Raw genomic sequence first — 18,435 nt, forward strand, 5'->3', positions numbered from 1 at the left:
CTCATGTGAAGAGTTGAATCACTGGAAAAGACCCCGATGCTGGGAGGGATTGGGGGCAGGAGGAGAAGGGGACGACAGAGGATAAGATGGCTGGATGGCATCACCAACTCGATGGATATGAATTTGGGTAGACTCCAGGAGTTGGTGATGGACGGGGAGGCCTGGCGTGCTGCGATTCATGGGGTCGCAGAGAGTCGGACACGACTGAGCGACTGAACTGAACTGAACTGAACTGATGACAGCTAAGCACTAATGTATACATATGTATGCGGGGTGAACATGCACACATATATGTGTGTTTGATTTCTTTTCAGGAACAGTGACTGGTTCATACTTCTTTCCTGGGTAAGGCCTTTTATTAAAAATAGTACATATTTCAGACAGAGCACATCAGGCAATAGATTGTAGTAGTTATCATGATCTTGAAGCTGGATTTATTATGTTAAAACTGCAGCTTTGGGATGCTAATCAAACTCTCTATGCTTTAGTTCCCAGATCAGTAAAGGAAGAATGATAATAGTACCCATTTTATATAAGTGAGAGAAGAATTAAATACGTTAGTTCATGTAATGTGCTTAGAATACTGTCTGGCTAATATGAAGTTCTCAATAAATATTGCTTGATATATGGTTATAGCTGTAATATTTAGTAACTCAATCAGATTTGTTCTATCAGTGCATGTATCTGTCAATACAAGATACATAACATTGTACTAAACATTCTATAAATATAATTGATTCAAATAAACAAGGGGTTGAGAAGCTGGACAGTGTCAGATTCACAAAGAATAAATTTTTCTATCAAAAATGTCAGTGATAAAAATTTGTGGCTATAATTGAATATTAATAAAACCTGAGCTAAACCAACCCAATATTTGGTTGAGTGTTTCCATGAGAGGTAATGAGTTTCTTTACTCACCATCATGAACACAATCAGGAGTACTGTTCTTAACTAATCTTAATACTTTATTATTCTTCCTATAGCAAACAAAACCCCAAATTTCTCAACTAAGGCACTTCTAGTTAAAAGTGGGCTTAAAATAAATTCTAAAATAAGTTAATTTCTATATGCTTTAATAATCTATTTGTATAATGGAAATAATAATAAAATGTATTTCCTAGTGTTATTGAGAGGAATATACAAGTGAATGAAAGGTACAAATCACTACCAGAATATATATCAAATAAAAAGCATCCATACACATATCCAAGTATTATTATCAATAACAACTAAATATGATTTCTATTTGTTCACACACATAATATTCTAGACATTAATACTCCATCAAAAGGTAAAAATCAGTAAGAAAGGATATTTTTCCAAAGATGAAACTAAATGGCTATATTGTTCAATTTTGTAAGGTTGGTTTCCTTAAAACCCTTCTCTTGCTTGAACAACAGATTGAATTATATGAAATGTGGATAGATTTGAATATTCCACTTGCTTTTTCTGATATACTAAAAAAGTAAAAAGACCTTTCCTTATGATAGAAATTATTCTTAGTATATCACTAATTACCAAAGAAATGCAAATCAAAACCACACTGAGTTATCAACTCATACCAGTCAGAACAGATATCATCAAGAAGTTTACAAATAATAACTATCCTATTCTGTTGGTAGGAATGCAAATTGGTGCAGCAACTATGGAAAACAGTATAGAGATTTCTTAATGGGGAGGGAGGAGGGAGGAGGGTTCAGGATGGGGAACACATGAGAAATAAAGGAATAAAAAATTTAAAAAAAAATAAAAAAAAAATAAAGGACTTTGTTCTGAAAAAAAAAAACAAAAAATAGAGCTACCATATGATTCAGTGTTCCCACTCATGGGCGTACATCCAGGAAAAAAAAAAAAAACAACTCTAATTTAAAAGGATACTTTAACACAATGTTCACAGCAGCAGTATTTAAAAAAGCCAAAAGTCAATCTAAGTGTCTATCAGCAGATGAATGGGTAAAAGAAGATGTGAACATTTTTCAGCTGTAAAAAGAATGAAATAATCCTTTTTAAATTGATACTGAACTAGAGATTATCATACTGAGGGAAGTTAGTCAAAGACAAAATATTGTATCACTTATATGTGGAATCCAAAAATAATACAAACAAATCTTTTTTTTTTTTTTTGTCCATACCACATGGCCTATAGGATCTTAGTTCTTTAACCAGGTATTGAACCTGCACCCCCTGCACTGGAAGCATGAAGTCTTAACCGCTGGACTGCTGGGAAAGTCTCACAAATGAATCTGTATCCAAAAGGGAAACAGACTCAGAGAAATAGAAGTCAAACTTATAGTGACAAAAGGAAAGGTGGGGTAAATTAGGTGTATAGGATTAGCATATATTAATATAACCTACTATGTATAAATAGATAAGCAATAAAGATTTCCTGTATGACACAGGGAACAATATTCAATATCATATAATAACCTATAGTTGGAAAATAATCAGAAATATATATTTATATATATATACATCTGTATAACTGAATCACTTTGCTATATAGTTGAAACTAACATAATTGTGTAAATCAACTGCACATAAATTTACAAAGATAAAAAAGTATTCTTAGTGTCTTAGAAGAAGACAAATGAGCACAGCAAAAAAAAAAAAATCATAGGCTTTGTGCCCAAAGAGAGCAGGTATGTTTGCACAATCATACAGTAAGTAATTTCAGATAAATTTCTTAACTCTGTACAACTCAGCCTCCTCATCAGTAAAATGAAAAATGAAAGACAGTAAATATATTCTGAAAGCCACTCCCACAATATCCTCAGCAACTTTTAAAATCACTGTAACGATAAGAGAAACTGAGGTATTTATTCTGAATATCTGCTACATATCACTATAACTTATTTTCCTCCAGAGTCCAGTTACATTGCATTAATCAGTAACAAAATTTATGCTCATAAACTGTTAGTTGTTTTCCATTTCAATTGAAATTATACTCAATAGCTTCAGTGTTTTTATCCTATGTTCTCTAATTTTCAGAAAATTCTTATCCTTCTTCCCTTATTAGTATCTGCTAAACATTTTATACAAGATGTCAAGTTCTACACAGTGACCACAGGGTGTAAAATTTCTAAAAATTCTAGAAATGCAGAAACAATATGATGATCTTTCACTATGAATGAAAAAAGTTATTCTTATATTTTATAAATCAAATGTGAAACAGAACAAACCCTAGGTAAATCTATCATTCTCACTCTACCTCTATTTCGAGGTCGCTTTTAGGTTTATTTTGTTTAGCATATTTCCCAATGCATTTGCTAATGGCTTCAGGCACTGGAATTACCATGAATTAAAACAATTAAAAAGAACTCAGAAAATATAGAGTGCCAGGGAACAGTTGCCCAAACATTCGTCAATTCTGTCTTTATAAGGCTGACTCTTTTTAAAAAAGAAAACTGATAGCAACAATACACAAAAATGAAAAATATTTTCCACTATACATACTTATATAAATTCAGTTTCTCTAAAATATTTGTGTTTAGGATAATATCATAACAGGGCTATCTTGCCATTCCCACAAAATCATACTGCTAACCTGTGTAGTAATTTTATTCAAAAAATAGCTATTCTAACTTTCTATTGTTTTAATCACTTTATTTGTAATTTTAGCAGGTTTTGTAATTTTATGTAAGTTATGAGTATCTGAACAGAAAATTATGTTAGTAAGTTTTAGGCATGAGTCTAATTCTCTTTGATTTTATATTAGCAGAGGGTACTATATAACACAGAGATATTAATCCCTTCAAAAATAATTCACTTATAGAAAATGTCTACATGATTTTAAAACAAACAGGATGAGTATTATGCAATGTAAAAATAATTAAAACAGAACATAAATCACTAATTTCACCCAATTATTAGAAATGAAAAAAAAGTCTTTGGAAAATCATCAATTTTTCTAAATTTTGGACTCATGACCTTCTTAACTCTTAAAATAATTAAGATTTCCAAACTATCAGTTTATATGAGTTATATCTATCAATATTTACCATATTAGAAATTAAATAACTGAGATATTTTTAAAAGTACATTGTTGCTAGTGCCTTGATCCCTGCTAATGTTACCTACCACTGCTTTTGCGCCATCAGTACCTGCACTAAATACGATGAAAATGGCAAATATAATGTCAGAATTTTTATGAAAATAGCTTTGATGTTGCGGAATGTCAAGAAAGAACCCAAGGATTACAAGTTTCCATGAACAGTGTTACAGAGTGGCTGCACAAGGCGTTAACACTCCCAAGGCCTATAAGAGACAGCCAACACAACCCCCTTTAACTTTTCCCCTAATCTTTCCTGAAACACTTGAATAATTTACTGATTTTTAAATTTCAAACTACACATGCATAATATAATTTCATGCAAAATCAGATGACCAGTGAGGAGGACTAGGAAGTACTTTAGCAGAGTATTATCAAATAGGTATTCTCAAAATCAAAATGCAACAAAATATAAGAGAAGAGATAAATGCCTTTCAGATATAAACTTTTCAGTTTTTCCATATTCTCTACATTTGGGCTTTGGGAATGGGACTTTTCTTCCTTCCTTCATTTCCTTCACTCTTCTTTTTTTTCTTTGTGTTTCCTTAATAAGCATACATATGAACATTACTGTTCATACTTACAGCAAAGAGTTATATATTACCGTTTATATGCTTATATTCTTTTGTTCTTTTTATTGCATTAAAATATGTATTCAATGAAAAAATTCCTGAAAATGTGGAATTGTTTTTGATCTGTTATAATTTCCAAGAGAAATACAGGACATAATGCAATGAATCTGTCAAGGGAGCAAAGGAGAATACTCAAACTGAAAAATTCATGTCTATATACAAAGTTATTACAGAATATATTCAGCTGCTGCTGCTGCTAAGTCGCTTCAGTCGTGTCCGACTCTGTGCCACCCGATAGACGGCAGCCCACCAAGCTCCCCTGTCCCTGGGATTCTCCAGGCAAGAACACTGGAGTGGGTTGCCATTTCCTTCTATGTACATACAAAAACTATCACTTTGGCATTTCCTCCTTTACTGATAATTGAAAGAGTTCTTAACATCACTAGGATTGACTGCAACAAAAACAAAGCCCTTTTTGTACACTGTAAAATCCCCTGCAGTGGTACTGATATAAACTGAAACAGAACTTTTTCAGAAATGTGAGAAACAATTTTCTCCCACCATTTTTTTTTTTTGCATATTCCTGATGTAACTATGACATGTGGAAATGTAATATTGCTGAAATGGTGCTGGCAGGTTAAAAGTAAAACTTAAATCACTTATTTAAATAGAAAAAATTACTACTTTATACATTTAACATCTCCTCTTGATAGAAAACTCTAAAGAGGGTACTTCTTAAATGTCTAGATTCATGATATTTGATTCCAAGATCATTCAAAAGGTAATAAACATATTTATGTCCATGCCTCCAGAAACAACTGCTAATATTTCTTTGATAATATCCCCATTGAAACACCCACTAAATCTAACTGGACTTTAGATTTTAGATGTAAAATCTAAATATTTAGATATTTAATATTTAATTTAAATATTTAGATTTAATATTCAGGTTTTAGCTTTAAAAAGAATGCATTAAGGATAGACACAAAGACAAGATACAGTAGAGACAACACGGGGTAGAGAAGCAGATGGAGATTAACAATGAAAAGCATGAATAATCTTAATGTGGTGATGTAAACATCCTAAAACTGATTTATGGAAATGATTGCACCTCTTGATAAACAAAGTAGAAAAAAGTTATCATACATGCAAAATGAGTGAATTACACAGTATATAAAAATGCTTCAATAAAGTTGTATTTTAAAATGAACACACTGAGTGAGAGAAGCTAGACACCAAAAATCATATACTATATGAATCAATTTATTTGAATTTAAATTGAACAAAACTAATTTAAGGTAATAGACAATACAGTAACAGCAATTCTTGGTTGCGGGGAATATGGCTGGTGCAGAGCACAAGGTGGGATATCTGAGATATACTTAATATTCTGTCTTCACTTGGTTGCTGTTAGATGAGCTTGGTTTGTAAAAATTCAGTGAGATGCACACTTATGAGATTAAGAAGAGGTGGCAAAAATACACAGAAGTACCATACAAAAAAGGTCTTAATGACCCAGATAACTACAATGGTGTGGTCACTCACCTAGAGGCAGACATCCTGGAGTGTAAAACAAGTGGGTCTTAGGAAGCATTACTACGAACAAAGCTAGTGAAGGTCATGGAATTCTAGCTGAGCTATTTCAAATCCTAAAAGATGATGTGCTTAAAGTGTTGCACTCAATATTGCAGCAAATTTGGAGAAGTCAGCAGTGGTCACAGGACTGGAAAAGGTCAGTTTTCATTCCAATCCCAAAGAAGGCAATGCCAAAGAATATTCAAAGTACTGTAGAATGACACTCATTTCACATGCTAGCAAGGTAGCATTCAAAACCTTCAAGATAGGCTTCAACAGTACGTGAACCTTGGAATTTCCAGATGTTCAAGCTGGATTTAGAAAAGGCAGAGGAACCAGAGATTAAATTACCAACATCCACTGGACCACAGAAAAGGCAATAAAATAAAATAAAATAAAATAAATCCACTTCTGCCTCATTGACTATCTTAATACCTTTGTCTGGGTGGATAATAATGAATTGGAAAATTCTTAAAAAGATGGGAATACCAATCAGCTTACTTGCCTCCTGAGAAAACTGTATGCAGGTCAAGAAGCAACAGTTAGAACCAGACATGGAATAATGAACTGGCTCCAAATTGGAAAGGAGTACATTAATGTTGTATACTGTCACCCTGCTTATTTAACTTATATGTAGAGTACATCATGTGAAATGTCGGGTTGGATGAATCACAATCTAGAATCAAGACTGTTAGGAGAAATATTAAAAACCTCATATATGCAGATGATACCGACTTAATGCCAGAAACAAATGAGGAACTAAAGAGCCTCTTGATGAAGGTGAAAGAGAAGAGTGAAAAAGCTGGCTTAAACTCAACATTCAAAAAACTAAGACAAGGCATCCGGTCCCATCACTGCAAGGCAAATAGATGGAGCAAAAATGGAATAGTGGCAGATTTCCTTTTCTTGGGCTTCAAAATCACTGAAGATGGTGACTGCAGCCGTGAAATTAAAAGATGCTTGCTCCTTGGCAGAAAAGCTATGACCAACCTAGACAGCATATTAAAAACAGAGACATCACTTTGGTGACAAAGATATGTCTAGTCAAAACCATGTTTTTTTTAGCAGTCATGTACAGATGTGAGAATTGGACCATACAGAAGGCTATGTGCCAAACAATTGATGCTTTCAAATTGTGTTGCTGGAAAAGATTCTCAAGACTCCCTTGGAGCAAGGAGATCAAACCAGAGAATACTAAGGAAATCAACCCTGAATATTCATTGGAAGGAGTGATGCTGAAGCTGAAACTCCAATACTTTGGCCACCTGTGCAAAGTGCCTACTCATTGGAAAAGACCCTGATGCTAGGAAAGACTGAGGGCATGAGGAAAAGGAGGCAGTAGATGGTGAGACTGATGGATGGCATCACCAACTCAACGGACATGAGTTTAAGGAAACTCTGGGAGATAGTGAAGGACAGGGAAGGCTTGTGTGCTGCAGTCCATGAGGTCACAAAGAGCCCAACATGACTTAGCAACTGAACAACAGCAGTGTGCAATTAGCAGTATGTATGTTATACTGCAATAAATCACAGTATTTCATATACATATTGAAAGTGAAAGTTGCTCAGTCCTGTAGACTCTTTGCGACCCCATGGACTATACAATCCATGGAATTCTCCAGGCCAGAATACTGAAGTGGGTAGCCTTTTCCTTCTCCAGGGGATCTTCCCAACCCAGGGATCAAACCCAGGTCTCCCACATTGCAAGCGGATTCTTTACCAGCTGAGCTACAAGGGAAGTCCAAGAATACTGGAGTGGGTAGTCTATCCCTTCTCCAGTGGATCTTCCTGACCCAGGAATTGAACTGGGGTCTCCTGCATTGCAGGTGTATTCTTTACCAACTAGCTATGAGGGAATCCCTCCTATACATATTCATATACATACTGTGAAAGTTGCTCAGTCGTGTCTGACTCTGTGACCCCATAGACTAGTCCGTGGAATTCTCCAGGCCAGAATACTGCAGTGGGTAGCCATTCCCTTCTCCAGGGGATCTTCCCAACCCAGGGATTGAACCCAGGTGTCCTGAACCCGGGTCTCCAGCAATGCAGTAGGATTCTTTACCAGCTAAGCCACCAGGGAAGCCCATTCATATACATATGCTTATTTAAATTTCCTTTTCAACTTTAACATTATGGGCAATTGTATGTAACGTAAGGCTATTATATCAGATACTTAAAATACTTGTCAAAAATTGGCTGAGGATGTCATAAAATATGATTTTCAAACTTCCCATATTTACTTGGAATTTGTGTTTAGTTTATAAAATGGACAGTGGTAGTTTTATTAACAAGGGAATAGCATCCAAGCTACTTTACTGTCGAATCATCAAGGCTTCCTAAGAGCGTATGTGTTGAATCTACAGGAATGGTTGGTGTGAGATGCTGGCCTCAGGCCCATTGGGAAGAGGATCTAGAGAGATTAAGTTGTGCACATCAGACATCAATAATCATATGAACTCCTGACAGAAAAGAATGGGTGAATGGTTATTGAATAGAAGCTGCTCCCCGTGTCCTTTTTCAGTATTCAGCCACTTCTATATCTAACATCACTTTGGTCTCTTCCAGTTCCACTAATGTTGCAATCCTTCAAAGACCAGTCTAACACTTCCATTTCAGCTGTATGCTCCCTAATACCATGTAGGTAACAGAGAACTTCCTGTTTTGAACTCTTCAATTAATGTAAATAAGATAAAAATAAATTACTGAACAAATGATATAGCAATTTAGTTTTTATTGAACAAAAATATATAGTTTTATGAATCAGAATCATGACTGATTTATTTATCCACCAAACTCCAGAGTAACTCTCACAGTGTACTTCATATCATGAACTTTCAGATATTGGTAGAATTAAAAAACACAAGTATTTCCATTAATAGCTGGTGATAACAGGTGCATTCAAAATGTAAAAGTCCTGCAGTTATTAGTTGCCAGTCATGTTCATTTAGATTCAAAAGTTGTATGTATTGTATTTTAAACTCAACTGTATAAACATAAAATGCAAATTAACAAAAATGAATCAGATAATAAATTTAAGAAAGCTTTTGACTGGCATGACAAAATTGGACAGCATATGTATTTCTTCATTAATACATTGATTTGATTTGATTTAAGATATATATATTTGACTTGACTTGAAATATATACATATTTATGATTACTACATTCAAAATTTACTTTTAGGTAAAATCAAGAGCAAGTCTGCACTCTAGAAGCCTACTATTTGCTTTAGACAAGGAAATGATCTAAAATATGGTAATACGCATCTATTATTTAGATGCAAAAGAAGTGGATGTAGATGATAATAGGTGAGGGGCGGCATGAGAAGTTCTGAGAAGAGAAAGTAAATGTGTTCTGACATTTTAACGAATCTTCAAGCAATATAATGAAAAAAAAAAGGCACAAAATACACAGAGAAACTGGGGGAAGAATGGTATGAAAACACACTTGGATTTGAGAACAGCAGGCTTAATCTGAAAGGCAGTGAGGAAACTGAACTCTCCAGAGCAGATTCTATAGTTCTACTGGGGGAAAAAAATGTAGAAATCATGTGTCATACCCTTTTTGATACAAGTCCCCAATTTTTCACACCATAGGTACATATTAGCATACAATTTATTTATGCATTCATTCAATGTGTATTCAAACATCCACAGAAATAACATGTCATGCCTGTCCTTGTCTGTGACATCTGTCTAATTTATGAGGTTGAAGTTATGAAGCCTTTTTTAACAAGGTTTTGCAAAGATACATATATGATTTTTTGACTTCAGTAATAATTCACCCATTAGAGACATGCTTAAAAATTGTAGACTCTGATAAAATGTCCTTCTAGAAGTTTAAATAAAAGAAAACACAATAATTAATCTAAAATACCTTTTAAAAAGATGTTTTCTATTATGGTTTTAATTCAAACATATTTTTTAAACTTTCAACATCATAATTAATTTGCTACTTAGTAATTTTGAGCATTATTAAACATGCTAGCATTGGCATGACAGTGAGAGTTCATTATGAAGCAGCTTAAGTGGACGTGATCATCCCATATCTTGGGAGCTTACAAAATGGAACCAGATATCTTCTCTCCATTTATTTTGGACAGGTGTAAATGTAGTACATTTAATAATTCAAATACAAGCAAGAATCTTGCCTCCATGGAGAATTAGCCACAGCTATTACAGTTAACTGACAATTCTTATTTGAGAGCCCCCCAGCAAGGATTCTATAAATGATTTACTCAGGGTGCTTAAAGCAATTTTCCTCTGCAGATTTGTCACTTTACAGATGCATCCCATCTAATTCAGTAGCTCCAGAAGATCCATTGTAACAATGTTTTTTGCAATAATTATAAGATTAAGGGCTTATTTTGGGAGCCATTAATAATATCAATGAAAGGATTAAGACAATTTTTTGTGAAAAATCATATAGAGATCAAAGAGCTAGAGAAGTTAATGCTTCTCTACATTTTAAATGAAAACATAATCACAGAAAAGCAGAAATTCCTCCTCAACCCACTCCCAAAAAGGATTCTGAAAAATCCTATGTTTGGTTTGCTAACCAAAACAAATAAAATAACAATTTAGTCATTGTGCCAATTCCATACCACTTGTGGAAAAACTGCTCTTGAAAGATGATATTAACACCTATATGCAATAAAATGATTAGCTTTCTAATCACCAAACTTGTATCAAATGGAATTCCTAATTTTAAAATCTTATTTCCCATTAACACTCATCTTACCATGAGCCAGCATTTTAGAAACAGACAAATAAGAGCCCTCAGATTTGCCCAGAGACCACTATCCTTCCATTATACCCCAGATGCTCTATCATCAGAATCCTGGCATGATATAATTTCTCTGAATAATTTATACAACAGTAATTTATAAAAATAGAGACTTATGTATCTGAATTTTAAGTATCAAGAAGGTTAAAAATAAGGCAATCTTTCGTAAGTACAGGAAAGATAATCCTGAAAATCACTGTTTTTGCAGTTTTAATTCAATTTATTTTTACATATGGTATGACTTCCTCCATATTTTAAGAAATCCTTAATCAAAAGAAAGAAATGCCTGAACAGAAATTCTAATTAAAAACACATTCACTAAATCATTTATTAAGTTTTAAAAAAATACCTTGTGAGTAAGTAGTCAGACAGTATAAAGGTTTGTCAAAGATGAATCACTTCGTTACTGCTTTCTGATAAATCACAATAGTGAGCAAATATATGAATGATATTTAGTATTTAACTAATTTATTAAGAAATACTAAACCACCTGTTGTGAAGAGCCAACTCACTGGAAAATGCTCTGATGCTGGGAGAGATTGAGGGCAGGAGGGGAAGGGGGCAACAGAGAATGAGATGGTTGGATGGCATCATCAACTCAATGGACATGAGTTTGGGCAAACTCAGGAAGACAGTGAAGGACAGGGAAGCCTGCAGTCCATGGAGTCACAAAGAATCAGATACGACTGAATAACAACATTAAGAAATTCTAATATAAACTTTCTAAACTATAAATTTGAATTAACCAGTCTCTTTAGAATTGAAGATTTTCTTTTACTTATCCAATGATATTGTATGATACTCTAATTTATATTTATTTTAATATTGTAATACTTCAGATAGTTTAAATGTATTAAATGAATTAACTCATATACTAGATATCTAAGGAAAACTTTTAAAATTGCTTTCCAAGGTCAAATAATCATTAATCAATAGTCTTTACTATATATTTTTTATAAAATTGCCCATGAATCTAAATTTTATTTGCTTTTGCCACACTAATGGAAAAGCATTGTTAGTAGTAACATATTTTTCTGTAATTTCTGGATAAAATTACATAATTCTGTTTTTGAAAACTGAGAAATTAATTTGATTTCTCAACTAATGAATCTAGGTCTAGAGAATGCAGAAGAGAACACATGAAACAATAAATAATACATTTTAATATTTTCCAATGCCATTTGCAATTTATGGCACTAGCATTTTAGTGATATGGGGAACAGTTTGATATTGAAAAAGCTCTGTAAAGTATTCTAAAGTACAGGATTTTATGTTCTTACCTATGCTTAATATGTCACACAGATGCATGTTGACTGTCTATACTAAATGCAGAAAGAATATTAGAAATATCATACCTTTGAGACATAATCTTATAGGCATCAGGCAGATAGCATCGTATATTCTCCATCTGAGCAGGGTCAGAGTCACAGATTTTGTCATCAGTCCTCCCATAGTTGGCACTTTCAATCATGATGACATCTGTTCCTGGACAGCGAAGCTCAATGGGGTAACTCTCACAGGAGAGCTCTCTGCGAACCACAGCCATCGGAATGGGGGCACGGCTGAAAGCTACCAAAAGGAGGAAGAAAAATAAAACATCTTTGTTACATACAAAGGAAAAATATGTGTTTTTGGTCTACTAATAGTAAGGAATAAAGCAACCTCAATTCATAAATTTTACTAAAAATGGAGCGTTTTACTTCAGTAACTTGACAGGATTTTTAAAAATCTAATTATACAAGTGAACTTACTTGCAAAACAGAGACTCACAGACTTAGAAAATGAACTCATGGTTGCCAGTGGAAGGCACAGTTAAGACTCTGGGAAGCAAATGTACACATTGCTATATTTAAAATGGATAAGCAACAAGAACCTATTGTACAGCACATGGAACTCTGCTCAATGTTATGTGCCAGCCTGGAAGGGAATGAGATTTGGGATAGAAAGGATACATGAATATGTATGGCTTAGTCCCTTCACTGCTCACCTGAAACTAGCACAACATTGTTAATCAGCTATACTCCAGTACAAAATGTTTTTGATGTTAAAAAATCAAATCAAATGTTAAAAATCTAACTATAACAATTGTTTCTTAAAAACCTAGTCTTACAGTCTGTTTGTTTGATTTCCCCCCTTATAAATGGAAACAAAGCACTCAATTTTCTAAAGCACTGGCTGGTAGATGAGTTAAAGACTATACAGAAATATCATCCAATTTGTAAAACAAGAGTCTCAAATTAACCTCAGGAATACTTTATCTGTTTCATTTTTCTATGGAAACCATTACCCCTCTCCAAAAAAGTACTGTTCTTGAGCTTATAGATACTTACTTAAAAAGGTAATCTATTTCAATTTTAAAACTGTTTTATTGTTTCAATAAATAATGAAAATAAATCAATATACTTTTTCAGTTAATGATAGAAATAGTGAATGTTCTTTTAGAAGATAGAGATTTGTAAGGAGACAAATTACAATTCCTTCGCATCTATCTTTCAATGTCAGGAGGTAACTAGTTAACAATGTGGTGATCTTCCTATAAAAACTACCTACAGAAAAAAAACATTGTATTTTTCTTCCCTTCCCTTTTTAAATTTTACTTAAGTAACTTTCAGTCAGGTAGCATCACACTATACATACTGCTTGATACACTGATTTATTTTACTTATTAATTTAACAATATATGGTGGAAATCTTTTCATTCCTAGTTGAATCTCACATTTTTAACACCTGCATTGCACATACATATACACATAAAATGTTATTTAATTGGTCTTATGTTAACAGGTACTTAGAAATGTCCCAGTGTTTTTGTGTCATAATATTGTAAAGAAGTACAAACCTGTGTACTTGGCTATGATACTTTAGAAAAAATATAATTATCTAAATATATTTTATGGCATATGTCTATAAATAAAATTTATAGGGGGGTACATATATATGAATTTTGCCAAATATCAACAACTAAATGTCCAAAAAGCTTAATATAAATGCATACTTCTATCAGCAGTACTTTCTTCTTTAAAACTGCTGCTGCTGCTGCTGCTAAGTCACTTCAGTCTTATCACTCTATTTCGGTTGGATTTTTTTTAATAGCTTTTAATAAAGTTTTCTAGTTCTATCTATAAAGAAAAAACTACAGATTACCAATTCTTTTATATTTTGCCAGTGATAGACAAATAATGATACAACAATCATTATTTTAATTTTCACCATTTTATTTATACAATGAAATATATTGTCATATGTTTATTAATCCTCCACATATATTTCATTTGTGAACTGCTTGCTCACATTTGTAGTTTGTTATTGCAAAACTTTTTTGCATAGCAAGAAAATTGAAATTTTGTCCTTTGTGTTTTTCTCATTTGCTATTTGGTTTCAGATATTTGCTGTGCATATCTATTTCATTTTCATACAGCAAACCGTCTATCTTTTCATGTCAGATTTAACAGTTTCATAATCTAAGACTGTGAACATAATCAGTACATTATTGCAAGATAGTCAAATGTTTAATTGCAATAACTCAACAAGTCTTCTTTTAAAAGCACATGACTGAAATTCCAAAATTAAGTGTTTACCAACCAATTAGTAAGTTGATATTCATATAACAGAATTAATTATAGAGATAAACACATGATACCATTACATTTTAATTGATGGTTGATTAACTCAGTGTGTACATACATAAAAATGTATTTAAAGAAATACATTCAACTTTTCTTACGGCTTTTACATTAAGTATGAAACCTAAAAAGCAAAGAAGAGAGAAGAGAAACAAAGTATAAAAAGAGTTGTAATGGGGAAATGAGATTTTATTACTATAAACATTTTCACTTGAAACTTAGAGAAAATACTGATTTGTTGTATGAAACCATAACTCATTTCTAAATTGAGACTGATATTAGTTTTTATCTCAATACTACTTTGGAAAAACCATAAATACCCTCAAAGACCCCATGCATAACTTCCGAGTAAGTAAGTCACTCAAGCCAAACTGTACAGTTAATTCCATTCTTTCCATTCAGCATCCTTCTTATTCTGTCCTCCATCACCTTTAAACACAGAGAGACAGATACACACAGGCAAACACACACACACACACAAATCTATCACAGCCACAGCACTGATCAAAGAGAATGAACATAGAGATTGGAGGTAACATTATTTTTAAAGTTTGATCTTGAGTCAATATTTGACAGGGTAGTCTCACAACAGACACTGAATTTCTAAAATGTGCATTTCTATGGTTCATAATATAAAATATATATATATATATTATTTAGAAACTAGACACCTATTTTAAACCTGAAGTTCTTTTTAATAATGAGATTCTTTCAAGGAAAAAGACATTTTCATTAATGTATATAGTATTTTAATTAATAAAATCGTTGAACAATAAACATGCTCCGATTTTGGAATCTAGTTACATAACTTTGATCAGTTAAAATAGAATAATAGACACTTTTTGCTTGTTTATTTACAAAACGTTCTTGAAATCTGAATTTTTCTGAATGTTTTACAGTAAACTCTTGAGCATTTGCTAAGAGACAGTTTTTTTCTTAACTTTGGTATAACTATTAAAAAAAATCACATCGAAACTGTTTCCAAACATTGAGTTGATCTTGCTATGTTTTGTTAACCTAACCAATTAAATCAAATTGTTTAAAACAAGTTAATTTAATAAAGAAAGAAAAACAAATAAGCAAATCATACAGTCAAAGCATTTGTCTAAGTGGACAATTTGACTGATTAAACTCATCAGTCAATTTTACTAAAACAAGTACACACACAGACATAGCTTTATCTGTCTTTAACTGTCAAAATATGATTTAGAACCAGACACTAAAAAATGGCAAAGAGAGCTAAAATGTGGAGGGCCAGTTTCCCATGTATCTCTTTTAACCCTATGAGAATTACTCAAAAGTTATAGATATGGACATTTTTACAAGGTACCACGGTTGATTTGTGGATGCTTTCTTCTATGTAACATATAATTGCATTTGTATCAATAACTCAGTGATAAATTACATTCCTAAATGTGTATGCTTTGTTTAAAGGAATGTATCACTGGAAACTATTTTATAACATTATCTGATTAGCTACTTAAATTACTTCTAATTATGTTGCTAAATACTCTAATCAGTGAGCAATTCAAATGTAAAAATAAAATGCTTAAAAGTTTTTATTTTCATCACTTTGTCTTGCTTTCCATTCAGTTACCATGATAACAAGGGAGAGACTTTGGTTACTATGGAAAAATGCTATGACATGGAAAATGTCATAGTATTTTCATAGTATATTTACTGCATTTATCCAGTGAAATAATCTACCATATTTTTAATCAGGATATATTGCACTGGGCATTGTGAAGCGGCTATGGAAAAATAATACAGGGCAAAGAAAACATATTTTTGAGCTCCATCTCACTTTCTTACCATGAGTTAATCTGTAGTAATAAGAGTGTTACCTATTATGTATATGATAGACAGACTTTGACAGAATAAATTGGAAAAACTAAATGTGAAACCTGGTAGACTTCTGATAGGTACTACAGTTTGTTACTACCCACTGACCATGGGACAAAGGGGACACAAAGGAAATGAACTTCTCTGCTACCAATGGCCAGAACCTCAGAAAGTGCCCAAGTTCTATGTGAAAAACATCCTTAATTAAAAGTGATCCTAGCCAGGGATTAAACAACAAGAAAATTAGATCCCAGTTTTTGCTCACTTGGTTCAGCACAAATCACTCTGATTCTTCATTTTCTGAGACTTCGGCCACTCTGCTATTGAAGCCTCTTGTTGCTTTCCTATCATAATGCTGGGTTGATGACATTTGACTCAAAATACTTTAAATTCTTGGTGAGTTTTGGGTAACTAAAGATACCAATCTAAGGATTGCCTGGGCAGGACGGGGTTGGTGGTGGGAGGCACGGGGAGGTGGTTGGTGAGATTGGGAACTGGGTGCTAAAAGCTAATGACCACACGAGAGTTAATTGCTTCCACCTGGACTCAAGAACAGGGGTCAGAGTCTTGCTAGGATAACTTTAGAGCTTTATAGAGGGGAACACTAAAAGAAGGGAGTGGAACTTGAAACAGGATTGCAGGACAAAAGATAGCAACTAAGTAAAAGACTGAACAGATTAAGAGGCAAGCGATCAGTTAGTTGGTTGAGGGCATTAATCTAGTATAATTTAACTAAGTTTTTAAACACATTGAATTTAAGTGTCAGGATAATACTCAGGAATGTTTAATTCTCATTTGGATTCATGAGTCTAGAATTTAAGAATAGAATATAGGCTAAAACCATGGTAATGACATAAAATAGCTTGAGGAGTACATATAGAGTAGAAGAGGATAAATGCAGAAGTTGGAGTATCAGTGGCCTCAGAAGACACATAGATGAGTGTATTGATTAGATGCTGGATATCTATAACATAGAGAAAAGCACTATTTATCTACTTAAAGAAGATTTTGCCTAAAAGGACTAATATACCTGCCACTACCACTTAGCTTCAGGACAGATGAATCAAGTATGTGTGACTACATGCATGCTCAATCACTTCAGTCGCATCTGACTCTTTGTGACCCCATGAACTATAGTCTACCCGTCTCCTTGTCCATGGAGTTTTCCAGAAAAGAAATATTGGAGCAGGTTGCAATTTCCTTCTCCAGGGAATTTTCCCAACCCAGGGATTGAACCTGTGTCTTTGTGTCCCCTGCATTGGCAGGCAGATTCTCTCCTGCACCACCTGAGAAGCATATTATCCCATGTATTAAACAAAATTAAATTTACTAAGAAAAAATTAAGCATAGAGAGGAAAATGCATATTAGAAGGATATTTGCAGTAATAAAGATAAAATGGTTGCTTTAAATGGTAATAACAGATAATATATCTATGTTTAGGGACAAAAAAAAATTACATGACTAATGACTGGTTGAACATGAAGGGTAAAAGTGAGGGTGACAAGGATGACTACCAGGTTTCTGGAAGAAGCAAGTTAGAGTACAGTGCCATGAACAAAATCTATTAGGAAGTTGAAAAGGTCATGATTTAGAAAAGAGATCTTTATAAATTTGAGAATTGTAAAGTAGTACTTAAAACCAAAGCAGTAAATAAAAACAACCCAGAAGACGGAGAACAGATTTTACTAAAGAGGTCTATATGGCAGTTTTAAAATATGTTCATAATTTTTTGCTACTTCTCCAGTTTCATCGTCCTTACCCTGAACGTGTGCTTTACTTAGTTCGGTTCAGTTCAGTTCAGTCGCTCAGTCGTGTCCAGCTCTTTGCGACCCCATGAAGCGCAGCACGCCAGGCCTCCCTGTCCATCACCAACTCCCAGAGTCCACCCAAATCAATGCCCATTGAGTCAGTGATGCCATCCAACCATCTTATCCTCTGTAGTAATTCACTTCAAATGAACATAGCTTGATAGACATGAGAGTGTACGCT

At 33.4% G+C, this 18,435-nt stretch overlaps 1 protein-coding gene across 11 annotated transcripts in view; it reads right to left on the reverse strand.

Annotated features, from left to right (window-relative positions):
• Window positions 1-18,435, reverse strand: part of ADGRL3 (adhesion G protein-coupled receptor L3) — a 949,445-nt gene that overhangs the window by 479,212 nt on the left and 451,798 nt on the right. For all 11 annotated transcript variants that reach the window (XM_086407653.1, XM_086407652.1, XM_086407651.1 and 8 more), the window contains one exon: window positions 12,336-12,549. In XM_086407653.1, the coding sequence (XP_086263779.1) occupies window positions 12,336-12,549 (214 nt within the window). The remainder of the gene's footprint in view (window positions 1-12,335; window positions 12,550-18,435) is intronic.

This window comes from Bos grunniens, chromosome 6 (assembly GCF_055505025.1).
Source record: "Bos grunniens cultivar Pamir isolate PY7600 chromosome 6, Bosgru_T2T1.0, whole genome shotgun sequence".
NCBI classification, from domain to species: domain Eukaryota; kingdom Metazoa; phylum Chordata; class Mammalia; order Artiodactyla; family Bovidae; genus Bos; species Bos grunniens.